At 38.6% G+C, this 26,330-nt stretch overlaps 1 protein-coding gene across 3 annotated transcripts in view; it reads right to left on the bottom strand.

Annotated features, from left to right (window-relative positions):
* NRG3 (neuregulin 3) overlaps positions 1-26,330 on the bottom strand; it is a 360,960-nt gene that overhangs the window by 63,546 nt on the left and 271,084 nt on the right. For all 3 annotated transcript variants that reach the window (XM_031602565.2, XM_090144756.1, XM_090144757.1), the window contains exon 4: positions 4,381-4,407. In XM_031602565.2, coding sequence (XP_031458425.2) covers positions 4,381-4,407 — 27 coding nt within the window. The remainder of the gene's footprint in view (positions 1-4,380; positions 4,408-26,330) is intronic.

The following is a 26,330-nucleotide window of genomic DNA, read 5'->3' as shown; positions in this document are numbered from 1 at the left end:
CTTCATCCCTTGGTACATCCTTACTCCACTCATTACTGCTGTAAGAAACAAGTCGAACTGATGACTCCTTGTCTTGGGTGCCAACTGATTGAACCCATAATATGTTTGTTAAGGTTACTCTCTGGCTTCTGCAATTCTTTTACCTGGGAGTTAGAGCAGTGATTTTACCCTGCAGCTGGGACAGGCACATACAAGGTTGGTTTCCCGAAGCTAGCATCACACCGAAGGACCCCTACCAGCATTATTGCTCCCACAGACACATGGCTTCATCATCAATGTTTTCATCAGACAAAATAACAACAAAAAAAACAATGCTAACATGCAGCTCTGAAGATCAGGAAAACAGATAGCAATCTGCAGTCACTCATGCTATCGAGAACAAATCAGACTGTTCCAGCATTCATTATAAACTTCTTTCAGCCTTCCCCATTTGTTGCAAACTCGCTGCATTACCAATAGCGAGGCTGCTTTCAATTGACACAAAACAGTACAAGCAGATTTTCAGTTCATTTATAGGAATATCATGATAATGTTTACTTACCCACGGGTTGGAAATCTACGTGACATTGCCTGCGTCACCACTGGTGAGACGCTCTGGGAGCCCTATGGAAATGTGCACCCATGCAGCTGAGGAGCACAGGCCAGGAGGAAGGGAACTTTGTAGCCTTTTGCAAGGAAAAAAACAGTCTTTGTGCTGCACACTACCAAAAGAGATCCCCCAGAGAGCTGAGCAATGCAAATGCAGAAATCCTGACAAAAATGACTGTTCTCATTTAAAGTACTAAGCAATATAGATCGTCTCCGTATTCTTAGAAATTGCATAAAGCTTGGCCATCCTGACCACAATTCTAAAATGTACGTTTTTTTAAGACACAATGTCCCTTGAACACATACATAACTTTCATTTAATTAACAGCAGTTGCACATGCATATGTCAGAAGTGTACATTTGTCGTTATACCTACAACATTTTAAAACATACACGCCACATTAATATGTTTGCATTTATCTCTACTATCCACATGAAGAAACAGACACTGCAAAGCAAGGCCAGCAAGGATACTAAAGGACTAGGCATTCATGTCTGGGAATGCACAGAAGCATACAGAACATGAACTAGATAACATCCAAAAGAGGACAGGGGAAAGTGAGAAAGCGATGGGGAATAACAAAGCAGTCAAGGTGGTGAATATGCTGAATGCTTAACTCCTGCTCACACAGTGCTGCCTGTAAGGCACTTGTAAGGATGACCAAAGACTCTGGCAAGAGGTGGGTTACAGGAAATATCAAAACAGGGCATGCTGAGGTGACCTCTGCAACTGATTGCCACCAGAGTTTGAGGGACAAGGCATACAGCAGGCCCAAAAGGACACGCAAGCTCATGGATAACAGATGTCTAATAGGACAGTAAAAGGATTGGGCAGGTACGTATCCTCCAGCAACTCTGGGTTCTTCTGTTTATGGCAAATAACAAATGGCTTTGCTCATCTACTTTCCTTAGAGAACGCAAGCTAAGCCAGATGGATTATTTATCTGTACACCAGGGCAGCGCCACAGATGGTTGTTCATATCTTCAGGAGCTTCTAACTTTACTGGGGAAGGTGCCCAGCCTTCCCTGGGAAGCCAAGCCTGTGTACCTTTCACTCTTGTAAAACAAGTTATGAAAAAGCAACTAAAACAATTCTCAACCCAGGGCAGGGATTGAAACTAACTTTTCATATACTCTTCACCAAATTACAACAAGTTTTCAAGACAAAGTGCAGTGATATCTTCCCTTACTTCATTACCAACTTGTAAGAACAAAGTCAAACTCAAACTCTGCTTCAAGAGTGAAATTTTTCTGTTACTCAATGATAATGTTCTCAAAGAACAGAGCAATTTCAAAGGCAAAATTCCCAGTCGATGATGATGGAAATGGAATTCCTAGAGTGACTGAACTCACAAATGCAAAGAAAACCCTAGAAAGCATGCACCAGGATCCCATACAATCACTGCTAAGCTCTGCATCACCCATATACTTATTTTTCACAACTGGAAAATACTTATCCCTGTTACTGAAATTATTTTATATAGTACAGAAGTAAACTCATGGGAAAAGCTCAGCACTAGTGACCCTAATAGGATCAGTATATCATCACCAGATGTCTCCGTATACATACATTTGTAATTTCCTACATGTAAAGTAATGATTTTGTATTTGCTTACACTTTCTAAGTAGTTCCTTAAAAAAAAAAAATTGAAGCCTTTAAGAAGCTCAATACTTTCATATATGAATCTCGGTCTTGCCTCTTCCTAGCCCACAGATTAACACCTTAGACTTCTGTCACATCTTAGATTTCTGTCATAATATTTCCATTCTGGAGACATACAACTTCATTAATTTCTATATAATTAGGATCTGTTCCAATATTAAATAAGACAATCAAAAAGCTACCCATATGAGAAGACAACTCAGAGCCAAGGCTTCAGGGCTTGGCTCTATTTCAAGTCTTAAAAAAGATGTCTGAAGGAAAAAAAAAAAAAACTAAGATGCTCAAAATAAAGACAAAATGCTTTGGCTTTGCCTCCTGCAGAGCACTCTTCTTATGAAGAAGCACTTAGAAATGTTTCTTACCCTCTTCCTTTAGATATATGCTTATCGTTTGATTCATATTCCTCACTATTGCTGCTTGCAGACTCAGCAAAATTGGAATATATGCAGAATCTTTAACACAACATTTTCTTGTCAACTAAGTGTATGAAAACACTTGTGTTAATTTCCACCAGTACTTTTAGTTTCATATAAACCCAAATGAAACACCAAACCTGTAGAACACGAAGAATGACCCAGGCTGAAAGGGAGCACTGGAGTCATCCTGTCCAACTGGGTGCTCACAGCAGAGCCCTCTGTGCAGTGGCATCAGATGCTCCATGTCCCCTTCAGCTAAATATTACAAATCCCTAGCAAAGGAAGCTCCCTAGTATCTCTAGTGAATCTGTTCCAACGGCTGGCCAGTATCATTTTGAAGAAGTACTTTCATAATAAGTAATGACAATTTTGTGCCCACTGCCTCTTATATTTTCTCTCTGCACCTTCACAGACTCCAATCCTGTTTTCTCTGTAAGCAGCCATCATGGATTTTTAAGTTGAAGGGAGATCTCACCTTGCCCTCCTCTGAGAAACTGAGTGCACTCAGCACTTCCCTGCATGCCATGAGCTCCAGCCCCCGACCACCTTGGTAAACCTTTACTGCACTGAGTTCAGATTGCAAACCTCTGTCCTTACCTAGGGAGCCCAGATTTAAAGGCAGGTCTCTAGATACACCACACAAGTCCGAAAACAGTAGGAAAACCCCCTTCCACCTGCTACCTGTCCTCTTGCTAAGCAGCCTGCTATGTCATTAATACTCATCACAACAATGGTACAACGATGAGCGATACCTCACTTGTCCAAAGAATTCCCATGTCATCACTTAAAATCATTAGTGATAATATCTTTATTTTTTAAATAAAAAAAGAATAATATTCAAAACAGGCAAAAGATACAAAAAACTTGGGTTGGTTTTTTTTTTTTTTTTTTTTTTTTTTTTTTTTACTGCCATATAAATTCACAGCTTATTATTTGCTTTCAGTCACATGCAATGGTTTCTGCAAGCTGTTTTTTTACACAGATGATACACCAGATCACTAGCCCTGCTAAGGACAGATCTCAGCTCCCTAGAGGAAATAACCCATGCTCTCTAAAGATCACCAGTTGAAAGGTGAAGCACTGACCTATTCAACCTATCAGTCCTCAGGCTATCAATGTGCTACACTGCAGCAGCAGAGTAAATAGAAAATCACCTTTTCTTTTCAAAAAGCAGTTCTTCAAAATCGAAGTCATTTACTCAAGCCCGCTCAAGCTTTCTAGTATACTGAAGTTAAATTATTTGCTGTCTTTCTTAAAAATATCCCTGCAACTCCTCTGCTAAATGCTAATGAAATGTTTAACATTAACCCTAGTTACACTAGAATATTGTTGGCAACACTGCATTCTGAAAATAAAAAATCACTGTTTAAAAACTTACTCTCCTTTACACAAACACACGCATTAAGTTTTTTTTCCAGAATCTCATAAAAATGTCATGATACAGCCATATCATTTTAACAGACTGTTTCATTAAACGCCAGTGAAACACAAAAACATCATTGTGTAGCTTATAGTCCTTTAGCAGTAAAAGAAAAATAAAATCTTGACAACTTCCAACGAAATCAGTAAATACAGGAAGACTGGTATTAAAGCCTAACCCAAGATCCACTGATGGAGTTCACGGGAGACTTTCCACTACATTCCATATGTTTTGGGATGATGATTAACCAAGATAAATGTTAAACAGTGAAAGAAAGAGACATCAAAACTTACCCATGAACTCAATTCCTAAATGGTCTGCTGTACCCAAGAAAGCATGTAAAGAGAAGAAAGGGAAATGTTAGACTGAAAAGTAAATACCCTCTCTGTCACAATCTGTACCATTTGATATTTTACGGCAGTGCTGCAGAACCCAATATCAGTTCAGGGACCCACTCTATGAGTATCAGTCAAACAGGAGCAATCCTAAGACAGAACTCTAGTGTGCGGACCTGCTACACAAGGTAAGTGTGTCTGGGGAGGGGAAGGATGCAAACATTCACTCTCATTATTACTGTACTTACTGAACTGTCTCAAACCAGCTGATTACAGAAATTCATTCTCTCCTGCTCCTGAAAATTCTCTCTCAATATCTGACTAAAGACGCTAGTGTCAAGTTCTTGCTTTCAGTTTCTCTTAAGAAGAAGAAAAACTAAACAAAGAAATGAAAGGCTTTCACTGAGTTTTGCAGCTCTCATTACAGCACAGCGGCCACTCTTCCATCCAACGAGATAGCACTGCTACAGTCTGTTCCATAACAGAGATCTGACTTCAGGAGGTAGCAGATATGTCACCCATTTGGCCATCTGACTGGTACACAGCAGTAATTTCAAGTAACTTACTACAAGCAAATCTTCAGTTTATTTTGGGCATGGACTGAATTTACCATATGGAGCTCAGACCACCTCAGGACCTCTTTTCAAGTGATTAATTACAGTATGATTCTGTTGCCTAAAAATATTACAGGGCAAAGTAGATTTCAATTTATTAAGTTGGTAGGGAGTGTGTTTAAATTGCTATTTGGTTAAAGAATAACACAAGTCATTTTGCAGGGACAGGGTCATGGAAAAAATTAAAACCGTCTCTCCAGTGGGTCCAAGTCCAAAATGATACTGCAGAAAACCAGACACTCCGAAAGGGTGCTAAGCACAATTCCATTCTGTGCTAAACTTGAAACATATTTCTTTCCTAGGGGAGGTCATCATTTGAATTATAAGAAAACAAAAGATTTTCTTTTTCCTGAGGGAAATGTGATGTTTTCCTTTAAAACGTATTAAAAGCAAAATATATTAATTATTTTTCGTCTTCCTTTGAATTTACAGTCACATTTTCTTAAGAAAGAGAAAGTTAATATATTCTTTTTCCTAGGCAAGGTCGAGCCAGGCTATGATCTCTTAGGAAGTACATAAAGCTGCACAAAACACTTAGACTTTAACCCATCCAACAATTACTTTCAAAAAGTCACTTAAGAACTAAACAGTGAAGCCACAAGAAGGTTCTCCAACGTAAACACAACAGTAAAACCGAACACTACAATTGGACTTGTCAGATCTGGCACCTAAGATGAGAATGTGAGATACTGCAGTTTCTTCTGAAAGCACTGCGAGTCATTTGCCTTTTGTAACCTTCCAATCCTTTCAGGAAAAGGCACTGGACATGAGTTTGACTGATTCACTTCACACACAAATTTATAACACAATTGCTAAGCTCTATATGTATCTACATGGAAAAAAAAAAAAAAAAACAAAATGCATCTCAAAAGAAAAGAATGTAAGGTAACGCTATGTGGTATCAACATCTTGCCAGCTTGGAGTCAGAAAAGATGCCTTACCCAAGTCTAGCAACACCAAATGAGTCGTCTTTTACTGGTACTGAGGACATGTAAATATGTATTATGTAAATATAATATTAACATTAAATTCAAGCCTACATATACGCATTATAAATGTGTATCCTTATAAGTTAAGTTAAAATCGTACATACATTCCACATGACTGTGTTCCCATCCATACTCTTGCATTCACACACCAACAATGGATGCTAATATCCCAAATACAACTGATGCAGAAATGCAACTTCTTGAAGAACATAAGATCAGAAATACCAGAGAAGCACCCTCAATGTGCTATAGTTGCAGAGATCTGCACCTTGCTTTTCTTCCTCTCGTTTCCTCTACCTATAAAATCCACAAATATTATCTGCCTACAAGAACTCACATTCTTGCATCTTTTGGTAAGATAACTGCTTATGTTTAAAAAATGATAACGGAGATCAGAACACCATAATCCAGTCTCCAGGAAGCTAAAGATATCTATACATGAAAATCAAGCTGTATTATCTTTTTATATCTATGTAGAATACCTGATAAAACTCTTCTTTCCCAACTGGACTACACATGTGCCCTACACAGCAGTTTTCAATTTGCAGCCTGCAGTCTCCTTCGTGGAGATCACCAACACAGTTAAAAGGCAGTAATCTCAAAAAATGTATATAAAATATGCCTTCCTTTTAAAAGTTATAGAAAGGATTTTACTTCTGGAGTGGTTTACGTGTAGGGAGAAACAAGCCTAATCCATAGGCTTCTTTAAAACAGTGGGAGAGAGGAGGACATTTGTCAAGCTATTTTAAGTATCTCATTGCCTGGAAAGCAACCTGAACAACCAACGTAACCTATATTGCAGATATGCAACAGATAAAGTTGATACACAGAGATGATGATGAAAGGATTTCTAATGGTACAGGTCCTTACAGCAGAATATCTAAGCTGTCCACTTAATAAGCACAGCTCTGTAAGTAGAATCCTGGAAACAGAGATCAAATTACTAATTTCTGTGCAATCAGTGCTGTTGTGTGCTCGTTGTCACCCAAGATGACACCCTGGGTGCCTCTGCACCCAAATCCATCATCAGAAGGTTATGCATGGTGTGCAGTTGGGGCCGGTGCATGTCACACTGACTGCAAGTGTTCAAGCACCACCGGTAAGAGTAGTGCCCCACATTTCCAATACAACACAAGCACTACCCAAATGCATCTGTATACTTACATGGTTTTTGTTCTGGCTTGTTTGTTTTTTTCTTTTTCTCTTTCTTTTTTTGTTAAGTCTGTTTTTATCATCCTATAATTCCAAGGGCCATTTTCAGAAGGACTTCTCCCCTGCTGTCGGGGGTAAGACCCTCTCAGCAGACAGGTGTAAGAGATGGGCAGGGCCCACGCAGCCAGGCAGCAGGGGCAGAAAGCAGGCTGCGGTGCTGACCTAAGGCAAAGCTGAGCACTAAAATGCAGAATCCCACCCCCCAATGTGGGGCTATGGAGTAGAAGACTGCTGCACTCCTAGACAGCCAGAACATGTGTGTGATAAACTGCATCCAAACACTTCCTTAGAGACAGAAAGGAGAGTGTCAAGCCATTCACCATCAGGCAATGCAGTTTCTTCAAGGACTCGGTACAACAAAAAAGGGTATGATTGATACTGATGTGTTAGTGTACTGGAATGTGGGCTCTGCTCCGCAGACGGGCTCATTAACCAAACAATGTGACTGTATTTTATTATTGTGATTTCTTTCCTTTCTTGTATTGTTAGGCTCTGAGGAAGTAATAGACAGGAAGACTATTACCTTTTATACTTAAGAATATATCTTCATTTTGTTGTTGATGTGGGAAAACTACTGAGTCTTACGGTCCTTGTACTTACTGAATTTCTTGTTAATACTAAAGCCATTCCAATTTATACTTTGTTAATACATCTACACGTGGGAATCCCTGATAACAAGCACAAGAGAAGATGAACTTGTACCTGCTAACAGATCAATTTATTAAAGCTTCACATGTAACGTGCAGCCTTGGGTCTGGATGATGTTTAGCCGAGCTTTTTTCTTGGCCATTTTAATGTGGAGCTACTTCTCCTGGTCCAAGAATGGTTTCACTATTTCACGTGCATTCTAACTTACATTCAGAAAAACCTAACACCTAAAAGTCTCTGATCCGTAAGAGAAAAATATTCAATACTAAAACATACACTGCAGACCATTATAGACATTTAAATCTGCTCTACAAATAGGCTGACTTCAATACGAATCAGTGCGAAGTACTTTCCCCTGCAAATGAAGTTCACTGTTTCCAATAAACTCCTAAGGTTTGCCCAACTGTCCTTGGTATCTTATCATCTTGAACAAAAAAATGCAACACAAGAATACGCTGCAAACTACATTAGACAGCTCAAGTATTCTTAATTCAGATTATTTGGTTAAAGGGAACAAGACAGAGTTTAAGATCAATCACACTGTCTGAAGAACAAATGCTAATTTCCCCAACAATAGCTGGACAGTTCACTACACATTAGCTGATATAATAGTAAATTTACAGAATACACCAGCCATTTGTTCCAACTGCATCAAGACACAATGGTGAAAATTCAACATATACACACCCCTTAAAAAAAGGAAATAATTTATATAAAGCTTCACAGACTGGTACTTTCTCAGTGTGAACAAGGATAAAATATTGATATTCTGAATTTGTACCGATAGGGTTAATTGCATTTTAAGCCAAATTAAAATCTTCAGTCCATAAAACTGAATACTGAAGATGATATCCAGAGGTTAATTGCTTTCTCCTCTTGTCTTTTTTTTTCCTTTTCAAAAGGAAAAAAGAGCAAGGAAGGAAAAAAAATTTCTTTCAAATATCTGTCCGACTCTGCAGAGATTAGAGCACTCTCCAGACAGAAACTCCCACCCACTATCAATTCCATAACAAAGGAGCATTTGAAAAACATCCAGCAAAACCTGTTCTTATATAAATAATACACAGGGCTGAATAATTGAATAAACTATTGATTTACTCTCCCTGTGAATGACAGACAAATGCTCCTGGCTGTTTTACATCATGAAGGTTGAAAGGCTTTTTCTGACTTCTGAAAAAAAAATATCAGCAAAGGATCCATCTTCACAGGTTGAAGACTAGTTAGAAGCTTGAACTGCTTACCTCACGTGCAAAATGCAGCTTTACAGAGGATTATACTGCCTGTTCTCTGCCATTTTAAAGACATCAAACTGTCATCTCTACAGCTAACAGAAAAAGTTACTTCTCTTTAACACACAACGCTGGATTTTAGTGAACAACTTTAGTCTCATTGATTAATGTCGACAATCTGCACTGACACGTATAGTTTGTAAATCAGTACAGCTTTTAATCCTAGAATTCTTTTCACTATAGCTATAAATGCACCGTCCTTTATTTTAGGTTTATGAATAATCTATTGAAACCACTTCATTAAGCTTATAAAATGTCTGAAGCGTATGTTTAAGAATTTTAGTATCTGCAGGCCAGAATGTTTAGCGTTAGGTATCCATTAAATATAGCAATCCTTCGTTTGTCTCTGAATAAGCCACTACATTCACCAATAAAAAGACAGCGAGTAACTGTTAAATACTGCTACTATGTACATATTGTATTGAGGGGTTTACTTAACACTCAACCAACAGAACTGCTCAACACTTCAGACAGTATGCGCGCATGAAGCTTCTTCTCCAGTCCACCAACTCAAAAATGTTTTCAAATTTCATTTGCAAAAAATCTAATGCAATTTCAGTTGAAATTAGTAACTACCTCAAAAGGAAATGAAGCTGCCTGTATAGTGACTCACAGTGACAAGGTTGTTTTATAAGCTTTCTCTAAAGGTAAGTTGAAAATTGTAAGCAAACGTGAGAAGTCAGTAATCAAGTCTTCTCACCAAATCTAGTGTGAATGCAGTAAACACTGAACAACACATTGTGTGTTGTTGGCCACGAGTAACCTATATAACCAATGATTCTGCTTAATACTCCTAGATAAAAAAACATCAATATTTCACTGATATCCTGCAGTTTTGATAGATCAGAGAAAGGCTTTGCTAGTACTAGAAATGAAAACGAACAGAACGACACAAAGACAAAACAATGAAGTACCTACCTGACCTACTTCTACAACTCTGAAATAGCGTCTTGGGCTTCTAAAGCATCTTGCTCTTTCTCCAACAATGACAGCACTCACCCTGCAGTCACAATCACCTCACTAGTTACCACCTCACGGTAGTTACTGAGGAACCATCAAGAAAATGATGATAGGAGAGCAATTTGCTCTCCTACTCTTCACTATGTCATTTAACCCAATGGTTCCCACAGAATGGAAATCTGCTCTGCCTGCAGTCCTTGTCCACCTCTCACACCTCTGCTCAATATTTGCACGGATGGGCTTGCCTTCATAAGCAGGTATGTTGGTGAACGGATTTGTCTGTATTAATCTTCACTGAGCATTTGTAAAATGCCCTAAGTAATTAGGCACTCGTGCTGCATTTCAGTAGCCACTGGCATTATAGTCACTCTTTTCAAAATGACAGTGCCTAAACTGCAGAAGCTGGTCCTTCCCGATCGCATCATGAAAAGCCCACATCAAGCTACTAACAAGACGGGAATCATATTTTTGTCAAAACAAACAGAAACAGTAGTACTTCCAGAACATATGGTCTAGAAAACATTTTGGAACTGTGTTTGAACTAGATTACTTATCTTGTCACGAGCTTAAAATATTTCATTTGACTGCAGTGTTCTTTGGGAAAAAAAAAAATCCTCTGCTGGTTCAATAAATGACATAAAATGTGTTTTAAGGTGGAATAAGTCTACAAGTTTCCTAGAAATGACTACCGGGATTTCTCCCCTATTATTTCCAAATGGATATTTGAGAATATAGGCCTCACAGAATCATTAGAGGAATTACTAATAGCTCCCTCATCTTATGAGCATATGACATTTAATAAACATCTCTCATGCTAAATGTAACTTTATTCCTTCTACAGATCATTAAGCTGTCCTTCACTTCACTACTACAAGAAAATGTTCAGATGCAGTCGTGTTTACTGCTCTCCAAAGGCACAGCAAATTTCGTAAGTTTTTGTCAATTTCTTAAAACCTAATTACTTTCTTCAACTTCAAGACAAGGAATGTACATCAATTTGTGGAAAATATAGCCTTATTCCCTAATGCACCAAGTAATTTGGTTCTACCGCAATAAAAAAAACCTAACCCAAAACCTGAACAACCAGCAGCTTCAGAATACAGCTATTTGCACCTAGACTTTTAAAATATGGACCGAATTTAATGACTGAAATACATATCACTGTTCCGATGACAGTAAATTTCCATATTTATTTATATCCATACTTATTTACATATGCCTAGATAACTGCTCTCATTTTTGCATAGCAGGATTCAGGTGGCTCAATTAAATATGAGGGATACTTAGACCTTTTAGTAAGATGCTGGTTTTCATCTACTCTAATTTGGGAAGATACGTATCTTCAGGCACAGTTACATTCAATGTAACCATACTCGCTGTACAAAAAAATACACTCATATTACTTTATTTTAAGTAATTCAGAATGGACCACAAGAATTATTTAAACTCACTCTGATTACTACGTGCACTTGCTGTGTGAGCCTCACACTTTATGGAAGAGGCTGCTTCATACAGCAGCATTACCAAGCCTAATTTCCAGCAGTTCTGTGTTTCATGCTTGGATGATGATAAAAACACATAGGTTTTAATCAAAATTTTATCAGTGTTTCTAGCTTTTGCTGCCTATTTAGCTTTTTTTTTTTTTTTTTTTTTTTTTTTTTGGTCTCCTGTGTCTCAGGAGTCTCCCAAGTCATCTTTCTGAAACATGAATTTATCAACACCAATAACTCCCATGTTCTCCTAAACGTCACTTTCAGTTCTATCCTCTAAGAAACCAGGAATGGAAATCCCCTCACACCATGCATCCAGCTGCAAGGGAACAATCCATGCACGTAACAGGGTTGCTCAGTATTCACCTCTGTACATCTCCCCTATTTAGTACAGAAAAAAAAAAGCATTTCTCGTTTTTTCACCCAATTTAACAGGACTGTAAACCTGAAAGCTTTTAAGACCTTACAGCAGTGAAATTTATCATAAACCACAGCATTTGTCCAACATCTCTTGTGATTCAATGGAGGAAATACCAAGTGGCAGATGACAAATATGCTGCCGTTACTGCACATCTCTCCCTTGCCTGCACAAAAGATGCACAGCAAGGGAAAGAAGCCCAATCTGGGCACATCTTTCCTTTTTCAATATTAACTCCCCCTCTATTTGTTTTACATTTCAACTAATAGCTTCTTAAAAAACAAACCCACAACTGTCGCGTGGTTGGCCAGTGGGCATGCTGCTTTTACTACATTTACTTCTTTTTTGGTATTAACTATTAGAAGGATAACAATCCAGAGAAAACTAAGTGGCTTCATAGACAGATGTAGACGTTTGTCGTATTTATCTGAAAATTTATATATAAAAAGATTTCTGCAGCTACCTTCTACTTAAAGCTGGCAAGAACTCACACAGGCACTTAAAGTGATGATTGGTAATTGTATGATCCTGCTGCTTTCAGATGGAGGGAAGGCTTCCTGCAGAACAGGCACTCTTCAGCATTATCCTCCAAGTGCTCTCTGAAATCCCCCCAGTGGAACCTTCCCCACACCTCATCCTCTGAGGCTGATGCCCATTCCAATAAGCCTTTATTGGCACCTGTAAATAATTTGTTTGAGCTAATCAATACTAAGCCAGGCAGCTTGAAGAGCACACTAATTTAGACAACAGCTCTGCAGTAAGCAGACCTATTCCTGAATCTCAGGTTTTCAAGTGAGATGATTTGTTTGTAGTTTTGAGTAGTACAAAGTTGAAACGTATTACTAAAACACCAAGGAAATACGTCTTATCTGGAGCTCTAACTGTTCTAATTGTGCCACATTACCTTGCGGATGTCAGCTCACGCACCCTCTCAATATCCTCACAACATGTGCTTATGATCCCTCCTTTAATATCAAATAGTAAAATAACAATCAATATTACATCCACCTTCGTTGCAGACCAAAATAGTACACGCCGATAGAACCAAGGCTTCTTTCTGTGCCTAAGCTACCTTGTTTATGTAAAGTCTTTGGAAATGTATTCTGCTTGGATTAATTAATGATTAATTAATAATGAAAGCAAACATATAGAAGCAAAATGAATAGCAAACAATGACCATCAGATCTCCCTCAATCTGAGCATCTTGCAAAAGTCAGTTTAATTAAGAGATGAAAGATTTTTTATGTGTGACAAATTTATGGCATCTGATACGTAGGTAGCAATCTGAAAAACATTTTAATTGCTCCTCTGATTAAATACCACAGGTCCTGAAATTTGTATAATCAATGAATGTTAAAATGTTATAATAAAAAATAAACAAGAGAGTTAGGCAAAGCAGGTTATAATAACGAAAAGAGAATAGATAGGATGCTTACCTTTATCCTGGGCTCACTTACGAAACTCCAGCAGACTGGATCTCCAGAAGAGATCCTTCCCCACTGGTAATCAGCTCTCAAGTGGGTCTAGGAGAGGTAGAGCCAGGCTCCACCCCTTCTGGTAGCACAGGTGAATTGCCTTCACCTGTGCGCCCGTGGCTGACTCATTGCTCTCCTCAGGAGATCAATCACAGGTTCAGGCCATGATTCAGCAGTTCACATACAAAATTCTTCGCTAATGTAAATGTCATGCTATTAAGTGATAAAGGAGTCTACTAAATGGAGTACAAAGGCTGTTTAAAGTGGCATTTCAGAGTTTTCTATTTTGTTTCACTGTCATTTCACAGAGCAACTGAATATTTTAAAAATACTGGAATCTGAGTGACTCAGCATCTTTTTGACTTTTTTTTTTTTTTTAAACATATAGCCAAAGCTGGCTAAAAAATGTTAATGTTGAGGATGAATTATATATAGGAGATTTGAAGGAGCCCGGGGGAAGTAATGAAAAAGGTTGTTAAATGGTATCAATAGCAATAAAGCACAACAAAAGGCAGCAGTACATTGGAACAAAACCATGGGATGTTCTCAGAACCTGAAGTTACTTACTATGAGAGAAGAAAAGCTAAAGCTGCTCTCACTTCAGCATGGTGACCCACTGCAATTGTTAAGAATGCTATGTGAGATTAGTGCCAAAGGGCCCCACGCTCCAAAATATTTTAACTAACGGAATGTAATCACTCTGTCAGAGCCATTCAAATGGATCAATTGATTATGCACAGACTGGACATGAGCAGAAGCTGGCAGAAATGTCCCAGGTGCTGATGTTTGTAACGGCTTCCATCTTGTCTTTACTTGTCCTTATTCCAACATGCCACGTGGAGCAGCGAATCAGAAATATAGAGGAAGGAAGAGAATTTGTTCTGTGACCTTCATATATGTGACTTACAAGATACATAAAGAATGTGGTGCCCATTTTTAAAGAGACTTGAAAGAAGAAGGCAGCAGAAAGTAGTCAAGAAAAATTGGAAAAGCCACTATGCCCTGCCCTTGGTGAGTTACCTCATCAAGATCACAGATGATCAGAAGCACACCACTTTTCCTTTTATCTTGTTTCTTTTCCGTAATACAAACATTGAAAGGGCTCAAAGAATCTAGCAACTCCCAGCACACCTCACTGAACATTCCCTCATCAAAAGTCTTCTGAATTACCGTTTCGTGAAAAAATTAAAATACTTGCACATTCAGTTAGATGTGAACAATATCAAATATTTCAGCATTTCCACTGCAAGACCATTAGGTCTCATTAGGGCAGAAATCACCTTGACAAATTCTTTTCCAGTTCAAACTGGGAACGTAAGTAAATGAGTTACGTAGGACAATCCAGAAAATCAAAAGAAAACAAAGTTAAAAATTAAAATTATTTTTTGTCTGCTTAGTTTCGTTTTGTCAAACTGTTCAAATCACTTTGCTTAGAGAAAAGCTGCGAGTTCACATTGAAACTTTCTACTTCTCTGTGGGCTATTCACTTTCACCATCCATCAACACGAGAAAGGCACGTTACCCTTCCCAAGCTTCTCTCCATCTCCCCCATCATACTTCAAGGCACAGAGCAACTCAGCAGCTCTAGCAGTGCTGCTCAGGCAGCTGGCAGCAAGGAAACCACAGCTCTGCACACACCAGCCCCTTGCAACCAGAATTCAGGTGGGAGTGGACAATGCCCAACAATTACACAGAGTAAATAAATACCTGTGCAGGATTAAATGGGTGGGCTGTTCACATACTCTTCAAAGAATTCATATCTCTACGTATCTCCTTATGTTTGCACATTAAATCAACATGAGGAATACCTGCATGAAGTTACTGCAGTTATTAGAGCACAAGAATGAATATCAAGGTGTAAGAAAATCTTATGGTATTGCAGCTGGTTCTGCTGTTGCATTTCTATGTTGCTGGATCAGGACGGCTTGCAGATGCTTAGATTTGCTATGAGACATCCACTTTGCTGAGATGACTGCCTCTGCTTTTGACAATCAGTTGTACAAGCAGAAACCCGGCAGGACACCAAAAAACTTCAATCTGGATCCTCATATGTAGAACACTTTCACTGAGGTCCAGTAATCACTGCAGGAAAAAGGCAGTGACTCTGATTCATGCCAAGACGCAGTTTGTTTTTTAACTATATATCTTAAGACATTTAAATAGACAACTAACTTAACTCATTATACCATTATGCTGATCAGCTGAGATCTTCAACATTTCTCAAGTTCCGAGCCACAGAGAGTCTAACATTTCTAACGTATAAATTTTCTGTTTTCAGTCTAAATGTATTCTGCACCAGTTTAAACTCATTCATTCTTGTGCCATTATATCTTTCAATTTCAACCATTCTAATCTTTTGCTTTTATTTTACTACTCAAACTATTTACACACCCAACAGCTTCACTGACACACTTCCCAGACCATCATTTTGAACAGCCCTAATTTCCAGACGGATACTTGAACATTAATTAATGAACTGTATCAGTGTTACATTCATTCAAACAATGTGTTTCAAACATTTCTTAAAAAAAATGAACCATCACTGCCATTGCCATCACTTCGTACGTGGAAACCTCACACTCCTACAAAGCACAACCATGTGAAAAGAACAGAAAACACACTGTGTACTTAGCGGTTCCAGAAATAAAGCAAATCCATACAGAAAGATAACAGAGGTAAAAAGCTCTGACCGCTGCCTTTGAGTCAGACTCTGCCAGAGAGAGGAGATCTGACTCAGAATTACTAATTTTATCCCAACACACAAGTTAAGGACTGAGCAGGCTGGAATTGTGCTGACTCCACTACTGGTCCAGATGGAAGAAAAGTCTCATCATGAGTCTGAAGATTTTCCTTAAATCCCAACTGCCGAGGAAGGAGATTACTGTCCCACTAGGAGGATTTTATCTAGAATTACTAAATGGAAATAACATTTTTTACTAGAGGAAATGCATTCCTATCATATTTGTGTGAGGATTTGCAATTTCAGCAGTAGCAACAGGTTGACTCTGCAGGTGCAAATTTTTACAAGCAGAGCACTACAGGCAAAAATGCTTAGCTAATGGCAATGGCTATGCTGAAAAATATTTTTTTGTAGCTGAGAATTTGCTCTATCAACTAGTATTATTGTATTGACTGTCATTTCCGCAGAAATAAATAGGAGGCATTACTTTCACAGTGGTCTATGCAATAAATGTAGTCATACGTGATGCTTTTCTCTAACGTCTGCATAGGTTTCACTGCCGCACAAGATCATCATAATACAGTTACAGTTTATTTCATTTATTTCTTATTGATGTTAATGCTGTTTAGATTGTTTGAACAACATGCAATAGTAATTTTGGCATCTCATTGACTTCTGTTCCACTTTAGCATCTCATTTAACTAAGCTTAAATGCACGTAGAACAATTAAAAATGAAACATTAAATGCTCGCCTATGATTTGCTACAGTGCACGATGAAGAAATACTAGAAGAATTAGCACAAGTTGACGTCTGCAACATCAACCTTAGTTTTGGAAAGCATTTTCAATACGGTTGAGATGTACATGAAGCATTAACGTGTCTGGAGACAGACATTACAAACGCCATTAAAAAATGCACACAGCTCTAGTCTGCCTGGGTGGATTGAAGTCACTGTCACTGTGATGGAAGCTCATTAGTTGCTCTACAATTGCATGTTTCCATTTTCTTACAGTTCATTAGGCTGACTTCAACAAAATTAAACACTCTCCGGGGCAAAATAACCATGCAAAACAAAAGAAATCAGTTATACTGTTCATAAACATTTTCTTAAGAAATAGCAACTATGAGGATAAACGTTTATTTGCTGAGCAAACTAGAGACCATTTCTCCCCATTCTCACCTTTGCATCTCTGGAAAACTGGGAGAGGGGATAGTGGAGGTATTCCATATCTATGAAACACACAGATAGTCATCAAAACAACATCGTGCCTAACTGGATATTGCTACGTGGCATCTTCATCATAACAATCAAAAATCAGTCATAATAACAATAGTAATAACAAGAAATCACACTTACTGTGTTCAATTACATAAATTAGCGTAAAGTCAGCTACTTAATGATAACTTTTTTCTGCCTGTTATGAGTGTGCATCTCTTCACTGTTTTTCTCTGGGTTTGCTAACTTGGGCTTTCTGTACCTATGGCCATTATATGCAAAGCACGTTAAGATGAAGAATAATTTGCACTTAACTACAAGGAATAACCCACACCTTTTCAACACGATCATCTTCTAAGCATTTCATAGCACCACAGAGATACTAAATGATCTAAGACCTTTTCAGCTACTTCACTGTCATTTGAAGGTAGGAAAATGTTGACTTGCATTTGCTCTTCCACAGTTTAGAAATACATCTATGTTTTGTAAAGCCAACGGTACCACTGTCAGATTTTTTTTTTTTTTTTTAATATTACAGATAGATTAATTGAGGTGCAAGATCTACCATGAACTCAGAAGGCTTTAGCTGCTTTGATGGGTACACTGAGGCTTTCAAGACAATTGAGCACCACATCACTAAGGAACTGAACACAGGTTGAAAGTGTTACAACAGCAACAGCTCTGAAATACAGGAGGTGAGCCTCAGGCACTGCAGTGCAGACCCACCACTTCACAACTTCCATTTTGTGCATGAGAAACTAATTTTAAAGAGCCAAAACTCCAATCCATTCATTTTTATTCTCTTTGTAGCACTTTTATCTGACACAACTAATATGTCTGATATGAGCCTCTGGCTATCGTTAATTAACCTGAAATGATGATGACATTTTTCACGGGTCACTAAATGCCCTGCAGTGCATGTGGTCTGGCCAGGTTACTCATATGACTGCCCAAAGATTGCATAACCAAAATGACGAAAATCTGAAGTGTCAGCATTCCCTATGCTTAGATGAGCTGACAGCTCATAAAATGATTCCACCTGGAAATCATTTGAATTTTAGATGCAGTGCTTTGTAACGATTTCATACTGAAAATTTGGAAACGAGAAACAGATTGTTCCAGTTCTGCTCTACCTCAGTGCTCTCTCCCTTTCATCTTCTATTTAATTGAGAATAAAAAAAATACACTTAAACTGGACCTCACATTTTCACATTTGCTAACAAGCAATATGTGGTATTTTTTAAGGTCCGGAAAAGTTCATTTGTTGCAAAACACCAACAGGATGTTCTGTTCTTCAATTAAACCACTCCTTTGCATAACTAAAGAACAATCATAAAGCCACAAAAACAGATGCTATGCTTTTGTCTTGTTGCTATTCCAAATAACTGATCACGAAGAGTCAGTAAAAGCAGAAGGCATTCCACAGCCAGCAGAAGAATGTCCCAGTACAAGCGGATTAGGTTAGTCCCTTTTGTACGTGCTGGATACTCACTGCCAGCTAGGTGCTTAATATAATTGAAGAAGATTATCTTCCGCTTTTGATAGTAAGGTAAAATCTCAGTGGTATTTTGGATTGCAGCTCACTGTTAAATTGTGTATGATAGTGTATTTTAATCTTAGAAAAAGAGGCTGACTACTTAAATTTTTTCCCAAGTTACGCTATGAAGAAATGCAATTTGCCTTTTAATAGAACTGTTAAGGACCCATTCTCTTCAGTTTACTACATGGATTTGTATGCTGCATACAAAATCTTATGAGTTTAATTGGAACAGACAGCATGACAGCATAATTTTATACAATTGTTTACAATTATTAGAATCGCAACTTCCACAGAGCTCTCGGTGATTTTTAAAGAGCATTTGCAAGCATAAAGTATGTATTAGAAAAAAATAATAATTTTCTACAGCTGTTCAAAGTGGATTAAGGAAATCCATCAGCAGCGACACAGATATTTAGCAATGGGAAATATTTTGCCCGTCTGAGCATAACTGTAAAACTTGACGATTTTATTTAATCTATCCATTTTAAACAGTATTCTATTACAGCTTGAATTAATGGTACATAAGGAAAGACAAACCTACAGGTTAGGACTGCGTTCTTTGCTAAGAGGAATCCAAGATCAGTTAGACAAGACCAAAATTCTGCCCAAATCAGACGAAAGCACACTGTGCACGTGAATCAGACAATCATTAAGGTTGGAAAAGACCTCTAAGATTATCTAGTCCAACCATCACCACCATGCCCACTAAAACACATACCTCAGGTCCACATCTACATGTTTCTTAAACAGTAAAAGGGACAGTGACTCCACTACTCCCTTGGGCAGTCTGTTCCAATGCATCACCACTTTTTCTGAGAAGAACTTTTTCCTTACGTTCAATCTGGAGCTCACCTAGCACAACAGGCCATTACTTTAGTTGCTACTCTCAAGACTTGCTCTCTAGACCCTTCACAGCTTTATTGCTCTTCTATGGACATGCTCCAAGGCCTTCTTGTAGTGAGGCAACCAAAACTGAACACAGTACTTGAGACATGGCCGCACCATTGCTGAGTACAGCGGGATGATAACCTCCCTGTTTTGCTGAGTACACTATTTCCAATACAGGTGCTGGATGTAATTGGCCTTCCTGGCCATGGCTGGCCTGTGTTCAGCTAACTGTTAATCAGCATCCCCAAATCATTTTCTGCCATATACATTTCCAGCCAAACTATCCCAAGCCTGTAGTAGTGCATAGGGTTGTTGTGACCTAAGTGCAGGACCCAGCACTCGGTCTTGTTGAACCTCGGACAATTGAACCACAGAATTGCCTGGGATGAAAGGGACCACAACGATCATCCAGTTTCAGCCTCCCTGAATTGGATGCAGTCAATCGATCCAGCCTATCCAGAACTCTCCGTAGGGCCTTCCTACCCTCAGGCAGATTGACATTTCCTCCCAACCTGACATCATCTGTGAACTTAGCGAGGGGGCACTTAATACCCTCATGCAGATCACCAATAAAGATACTAAGCAGAACAAGCCCCAACGCTGACCTCCTAGGAATGCCACCTCCGACTAGGTGCCAGCTGGATTTAACTCCATTCACCGCCACCCGCTGAGTCCAGCCACCCAAACAAGTTTTTTGCCCATCAAAGAATTCACCTGTCTAAGCCACGAACTACTTGCTTATCCAGGAGAATGCAGTGAGAGATAGAATCTAAGATTTTGCTAAAGTCCAGGTAAACTGCATCAAGAGCCTTTCCCTCATCCACCAGGCAGGTCACTCAATCACAGGAGGAGATCAGGTTGGTCGAGCAGGACCTTCCCTCCACTAACAACAGTTGGCTAGGCTGGATTCCCTGGCTGTCCCACACACCCTGTGTGATCGCACTCAAGATGATCTGCCCCATAACCTTCACCAATACTGCAGTCGGGCTGACAAGTCTGTAGCTCTCTGGATTCCCCCTTCAGGTGGGAGTCATGTTGGCAAGCCTCCAGACACATGGGACCTCTCCAATTGACCAGGACTGTTGGTAAATAATAGTGAGGAACCCGCTAGATTCCTTGTGATAGTTCAGCTTGAGTAGCAGGTCATTTTTTCCTCCTGAATTATGTGATGTTTATTTTGCTTCCCATCTCTGTATTCTGGCTCAAGGATCTGAGTACCCTGAGGAAAACTGTTCTGACTATAAATAAGCAAAAAAGGCATTGAGTACCTCAGCCTTATCCTCGTCCTTGGTGGCAATAACAGATAGATATTCTCCTCAGCCTTCCTTTTCCCTGACAAACTTTTTTTTCCAAGAAATTCAGTGAAATTTGAAGTTTTGGCAACAGAGAGAAGTAGTAAGAGAGGATCAAACGAAGACTGTGAGAGGTGGAAAAAAAAAGCAAGTATGAGCCTAAGAAAAACCCATTGGAAAGGCATTTCCCTGTGAAAGACTGTAAAGGTTTTAGTGCACATAGTAAAATTCCTATTATTTGGTGTGTCCTGTTCAGAATTCACTCATTCTTTTGTAAGCCTAGCTATATCAACTGTATTGGAGTATTACCAGCTCATCTTCCTTAATGCTAACTTCACAAGATTTTCAGTTGTGAATAACTCCTTTAGTCAAAACTAGGGCTATTATTACATATAATGTACACGAAGCATATGCTCTATCAGACGATGCAGAAAGGAGACTTACAAGGAGGATGAGAAAAATAAAGATTAGAAAGGACACTGCAAACATAAGGGAAATAAAACTGAACGTGTAACAAGACAATCATTAAAAAAAATCTCCTAAGAGAAGTTTAAGCCACTAATAGAGAAGTTTATAAAAGACAGCAATTCAGTTCTTTTCCTGAAGCAATATTATGGTGATTCAAGTTCCTCAGCTTTTTAATGCTACTGTCTATGTACACTTCATATACTTTTGAAGATAGTCTGAAGACCCAAGAGGTCCTTCTTGACCTTGAACTTTGTGCTTTTGGCATTAGATTTGTCACCTACTCAAAACAGATAAGATTAATGCAGTAAGAACAGACGGAAGAAAACTGGGACTGTGACTAAAATACATAAATGGTATTGAAGAAGGGGCCCATGAGAGTTACTGTGTTGAGAATGGACAAAATTGCTTTTCTTCTTTAGGGAGAGGGGCAGGCAGATCACTACTTAGGCAATAAGGCAGATTAATTGGCTTTTACTAAGCTCTGTGCTGCAACAGCTAAACTGCATCCCAAACCTGACCTAATTCATTTAGAATCTGCTTGGGTATTTTCTCACCGAAGCACATGATCAGCATAGTACGTAGTGTGCTGCAGAAATAATACTGTGAAGTCACACAGCCCCGTATCAAATAAAAAGATTTCTCACGAGCAAATTAAAACTTCATAAAACCTTGTTGCAGCACAACTTTTTTTTTTTCTTTTTTTTCTTTTTTTTTTTCCCTAAGTTGGTACAGCATCTTACAATTCAGCACCCAACATCCAACCATCTGGGTACCAATTTAGCCTCTACTGTGACTTCCCATAAAGATTCTCATTACTCGCCTTTCTACATGCCTCGTGGAAAGGGTTGTGGAGATCTGCACTGCATCACATCTGTAAGAGCTGCACTCAAGAATAGTCACAAGGTACCCATAAAATTTAGGGACAGATTATAAATACATTCTGTATAGCTGTTGAGGGCAGCTGTTTCTTCACAGCAATGCAGACATCTAAGAATCCCAGTAACAGCACCTCTCCTTGTGACAGCCAAGTGCAGCAAAGGAAATCAGAAACAAATAATTGGCATCTCACCTATCAGTTACCTTCCTATCCACAATTAATTATGCACTTAAATATCTGTTCTCAAGTACTCTGAACAGTTATCAAATTATCCAAACCAAAGAATGCAGTACAAATACAATTTGCAATACAAAAGAAGAAAACACCCACACCCTAATGATAACTGTAAGAGTTTTATTCAACCATCCACTTACTCAGGTGTTTCAAAGGCACTAAGAAGTTCATTTTCACAGAGCCTAAGTATTATTTAAATAAAAAAACCAAAACAAACATTTGAGGTATACGGGATCCTAAATAGCACTGAATGTACTTGCTGCCTTTTGTCTAAGAGATTTTGCACTGTTACACAGCAGATGCATTAGTTTTTTTTTTTTTTCCTACATTCAGATAGGAGTGAAGCTCAAAGCACCTAAGGCTTGAGAGATTTATGGATAATAATGGGAGCACATAATAAACAAGCACACGTGGATGAATACCAAACAGAATCTGCATCACTCAATCTAACTCCTGGACAACTGATACAAGTATACAGATAAATGTAAAACAAAATAATATTCTACAGCCAGTCAGGCTGCTTCTTCAATAAACACTTAATGCATTTCATAGTCTTGGACTGATGCGGATAATGTATTACTTTTCTCTTTGACCAAAGGATACTACTGAATTTATTTTTTAAACCAATGAATGTGTTAAAGCAGAAAAGAACAGTCATCCTTCTGCATTGCTACCAATAAAAATGTAGCAACCTCATCAATCATTTTGTGTTAGAGGAACAATATTGTGGCAATGTCAGGTTCTGCACACATCCCGCTTCGCTCACAAAACAACTGCATCTTATCTACACATCAATTGTTGTTCTGAGTACAGGCTGCTTTCTTCCCAGTCACATCACTTATTGTGACAATGCGTTTTTTTGCATCTTTCTCTGTTGTAAATACCAGTCTGTACAAATGACAACAATACAAATTCCATGTACGCCTTTTTCATGAATAAGAGACCAAAAAAAAGAACCACAGCATTCCCTATTTGAACTTGACAACTTTATGCTGTTCTTTTTCAGTCCTTATCAATCAAAACTACCGAATTAAAAAATAATGGCCTAGAGAAGAACTCTGGACCGTATTCATCTTTGTAAACCCATATCAAAAGCCTCTCATAAACGATTCTTGGGGAAAAGCATTTTGAACTAAATACACACCACAGACATGTAGACGGTTATTTAGGCACCCTATGGTCAAAACACAGGGAACAACGTTCATCCCGCGTTGATCAAAGCAGATGCATCTAATTTTCCTTTCTCTTCTATCCTTCTACGGCCAGCAATTTAAGCCTCTCTTCTATCAAAGACACTTTGATAGAAAACCAGAATCCTGCCTTTGCAAGTCTGACCCAGGACCCAGAACTGAGTGCAGGACAGCATCAGCAGCAGGGCTGAACCTGCACCTGCTCACATCCATCGCTCTCAAAGTGGCTTCCCATCCTCTCCTCCTGCCCTTCCACCCCTACCCTGAGCTCTCGTAAACTGAAATTAAATCCCACAAAACTCAGTTTAAAATTTAGCACTTATCTGGTATTCCCCTTGATTTGTTTTCATCTCTTCCGAGCCAAGCTTCTCCTCCTCAAATATTTATCCACACCTACTCCATATATTATAATCTTCTGGTAAGGGTACTTGCATAAAGAATAAAAAGAGATATACTTAGAGCAGGAATTCGCGATGACTGTCTCTTATTTTCCTACTTTTCTGCTCCTGAGCTCTCTCTTAGGTAACACCTAGGTATGTTTTACTGCTTTTTCAACTTCACTATCACACTTGGCAATATTATTTCCTTTGCTGCTGCTCTTTCTTCCGCTTAGACACAGACCATCTGCCATCCTGTTCACCAAACTACTTGTCTGCTTTAATATCTGTAGGAACTGAAGGATATTCTAGCATGAATTATTTTCATATTTTTCCTCCTAAAGTTTGGTTTAAGGATAGCACTGTATTGTAATGAGAAACTAACTATGAAGAAGCAGCAAAAACCCATAGCAGATGGCACAGAAGGCACGTACCATAAATTTTCTATGTGCACTTCCTACCACTCATTAAAAGCTTATTCAAATTCTCTTTTGCCAATCAACTTCAAATGGTTTTCAGCATTAAGATATTAAGCAAAAGATCTCTAATTATCCAAATTTGATTTTCTCCCCAAAGCTGATCTGTTTATGCTAAGATGTAAAACACACAAGTTGCTCCAGTGAAAAATGTGCAGATGATCTACAGACTAATCCAACTAGAGAATCCTTGGAGTAATTCTAATGAAGCTGTGGTAAGGACTGCAGCTCTAGCAGGCAACTTGACAGCGGATGAAAAACAGAGTTATCCAAAGCAACGCACATTGTAAGCACAAGCTGTACCTATTTCAACATTTTTCCTTATGTCAACACTTCTATACTTGATCTGAAAGATCAAGACGGAAGACGTTCCGTAGCCCAGCTGTTCTGAACCACTTGATCCAAGACTGAAAAGAAGGGAAGATCAAGCCTCTTCCTATACCTGCAGACCTCTTCACATTGCACTAATTCTCACGTCGAGGCTTAAATTATTCTCACTTCCAGGACAAACTCAATTAGGAAGTTGTAAGACGCAGCATTCTTTTTAGTTTTCTTATTTTGGATATGCAAAAGCTCATTAGGAATTAATTTCAGCAAGTCTCTCAGCTTGTACAACAAAGGATTTGACAATATATTTAAAACAGCAACAACAAACAAAACAAACACAAAAGACCAGCCACTAACTAGAATTATGTGCGTAAATCTCATCCACATTGTCTGACCTTAATCATGGTTTGATCTGAAGAACTTACGGATCTTTTCCAAAGAAAATGATTCTATAATCTTGACAGCCCTGGGGAGGATTACCAGAATATCGGGATACCAAGTACTACACAAGAATGAGAGTAGTTAGCTACTAAGAAAGGGTAAAGAAAAGGAAACCCTTTAATTTCAGAAGTACATTAATGAGCATTAATGACCCAAGAAGCAGGTTGTTGTTACTGGGTCATTCAATTTAGAATTGAGACATACCTGAAGTATCTTAAATGTATCTTAAATTAAAATTGAAGCAAGGTCTATCTCGAGCAGAGTAAAGATCTTTTTTAATTTTTTTTCCTTTTTTTTTTTTCTTCCCCTTTTCTTTGTTTCCACTTGTGGCAACAGTTAAGAGGTGAAAAAGGAAAAAAGTACTGAAGTTTTTACCATTTTATGTGCTAAATTCTGCAGTCAAGGTCATGATGCTGCCAGCTATGCTATGCATCTCTGGACTTGAGGTTTTTCCCCATCCAGAAGGGTCCGTGTCCCTGTTCCTGGTGCAAATCTGCCTCAGTTGATACTGAAAAATTTCCCTCCAGCATGAAGCAGCCAGACAGAGAGCAGCTATAACTTTGAGTCAGCCTCGGTCTGATCTGTCAATGCTTCTTAATAAAAAGAGCCTCTACATGTCACATTATGAGAATTTTTTTAAACTATTTTACCATATGCTAATTAACCTCTGGTGAAGTAGGAGATTACATCTCCTCCATTAAATACAAAGGGAACTTAGAAGTAGTTGAGAACTTGTCAGAGTCCTTGTCATCTCAACTGGGCCCAACCCGTTTCTCTGCTTAGAAATCTGCACAGTAACATCATCA

Source organism: Phasianus colchicus, chromosome 8 (assembly GCF_987193195.1).
Source record: "Phasianus colchicus chromosome 8, bPhaCol1.hap1.1, whole genome shotgun sequence".
NCBI lineage: Eukaryota > Metazoa > Chordata > Aves > Galliformes > Phasianidae > Phasianus > Phasianus colchicus.
The sequence above is the reverse complement of the archived record's forward strand: the minus strand, read 5'-3'. Positions and strand labels throughout refer to the sequence as shown.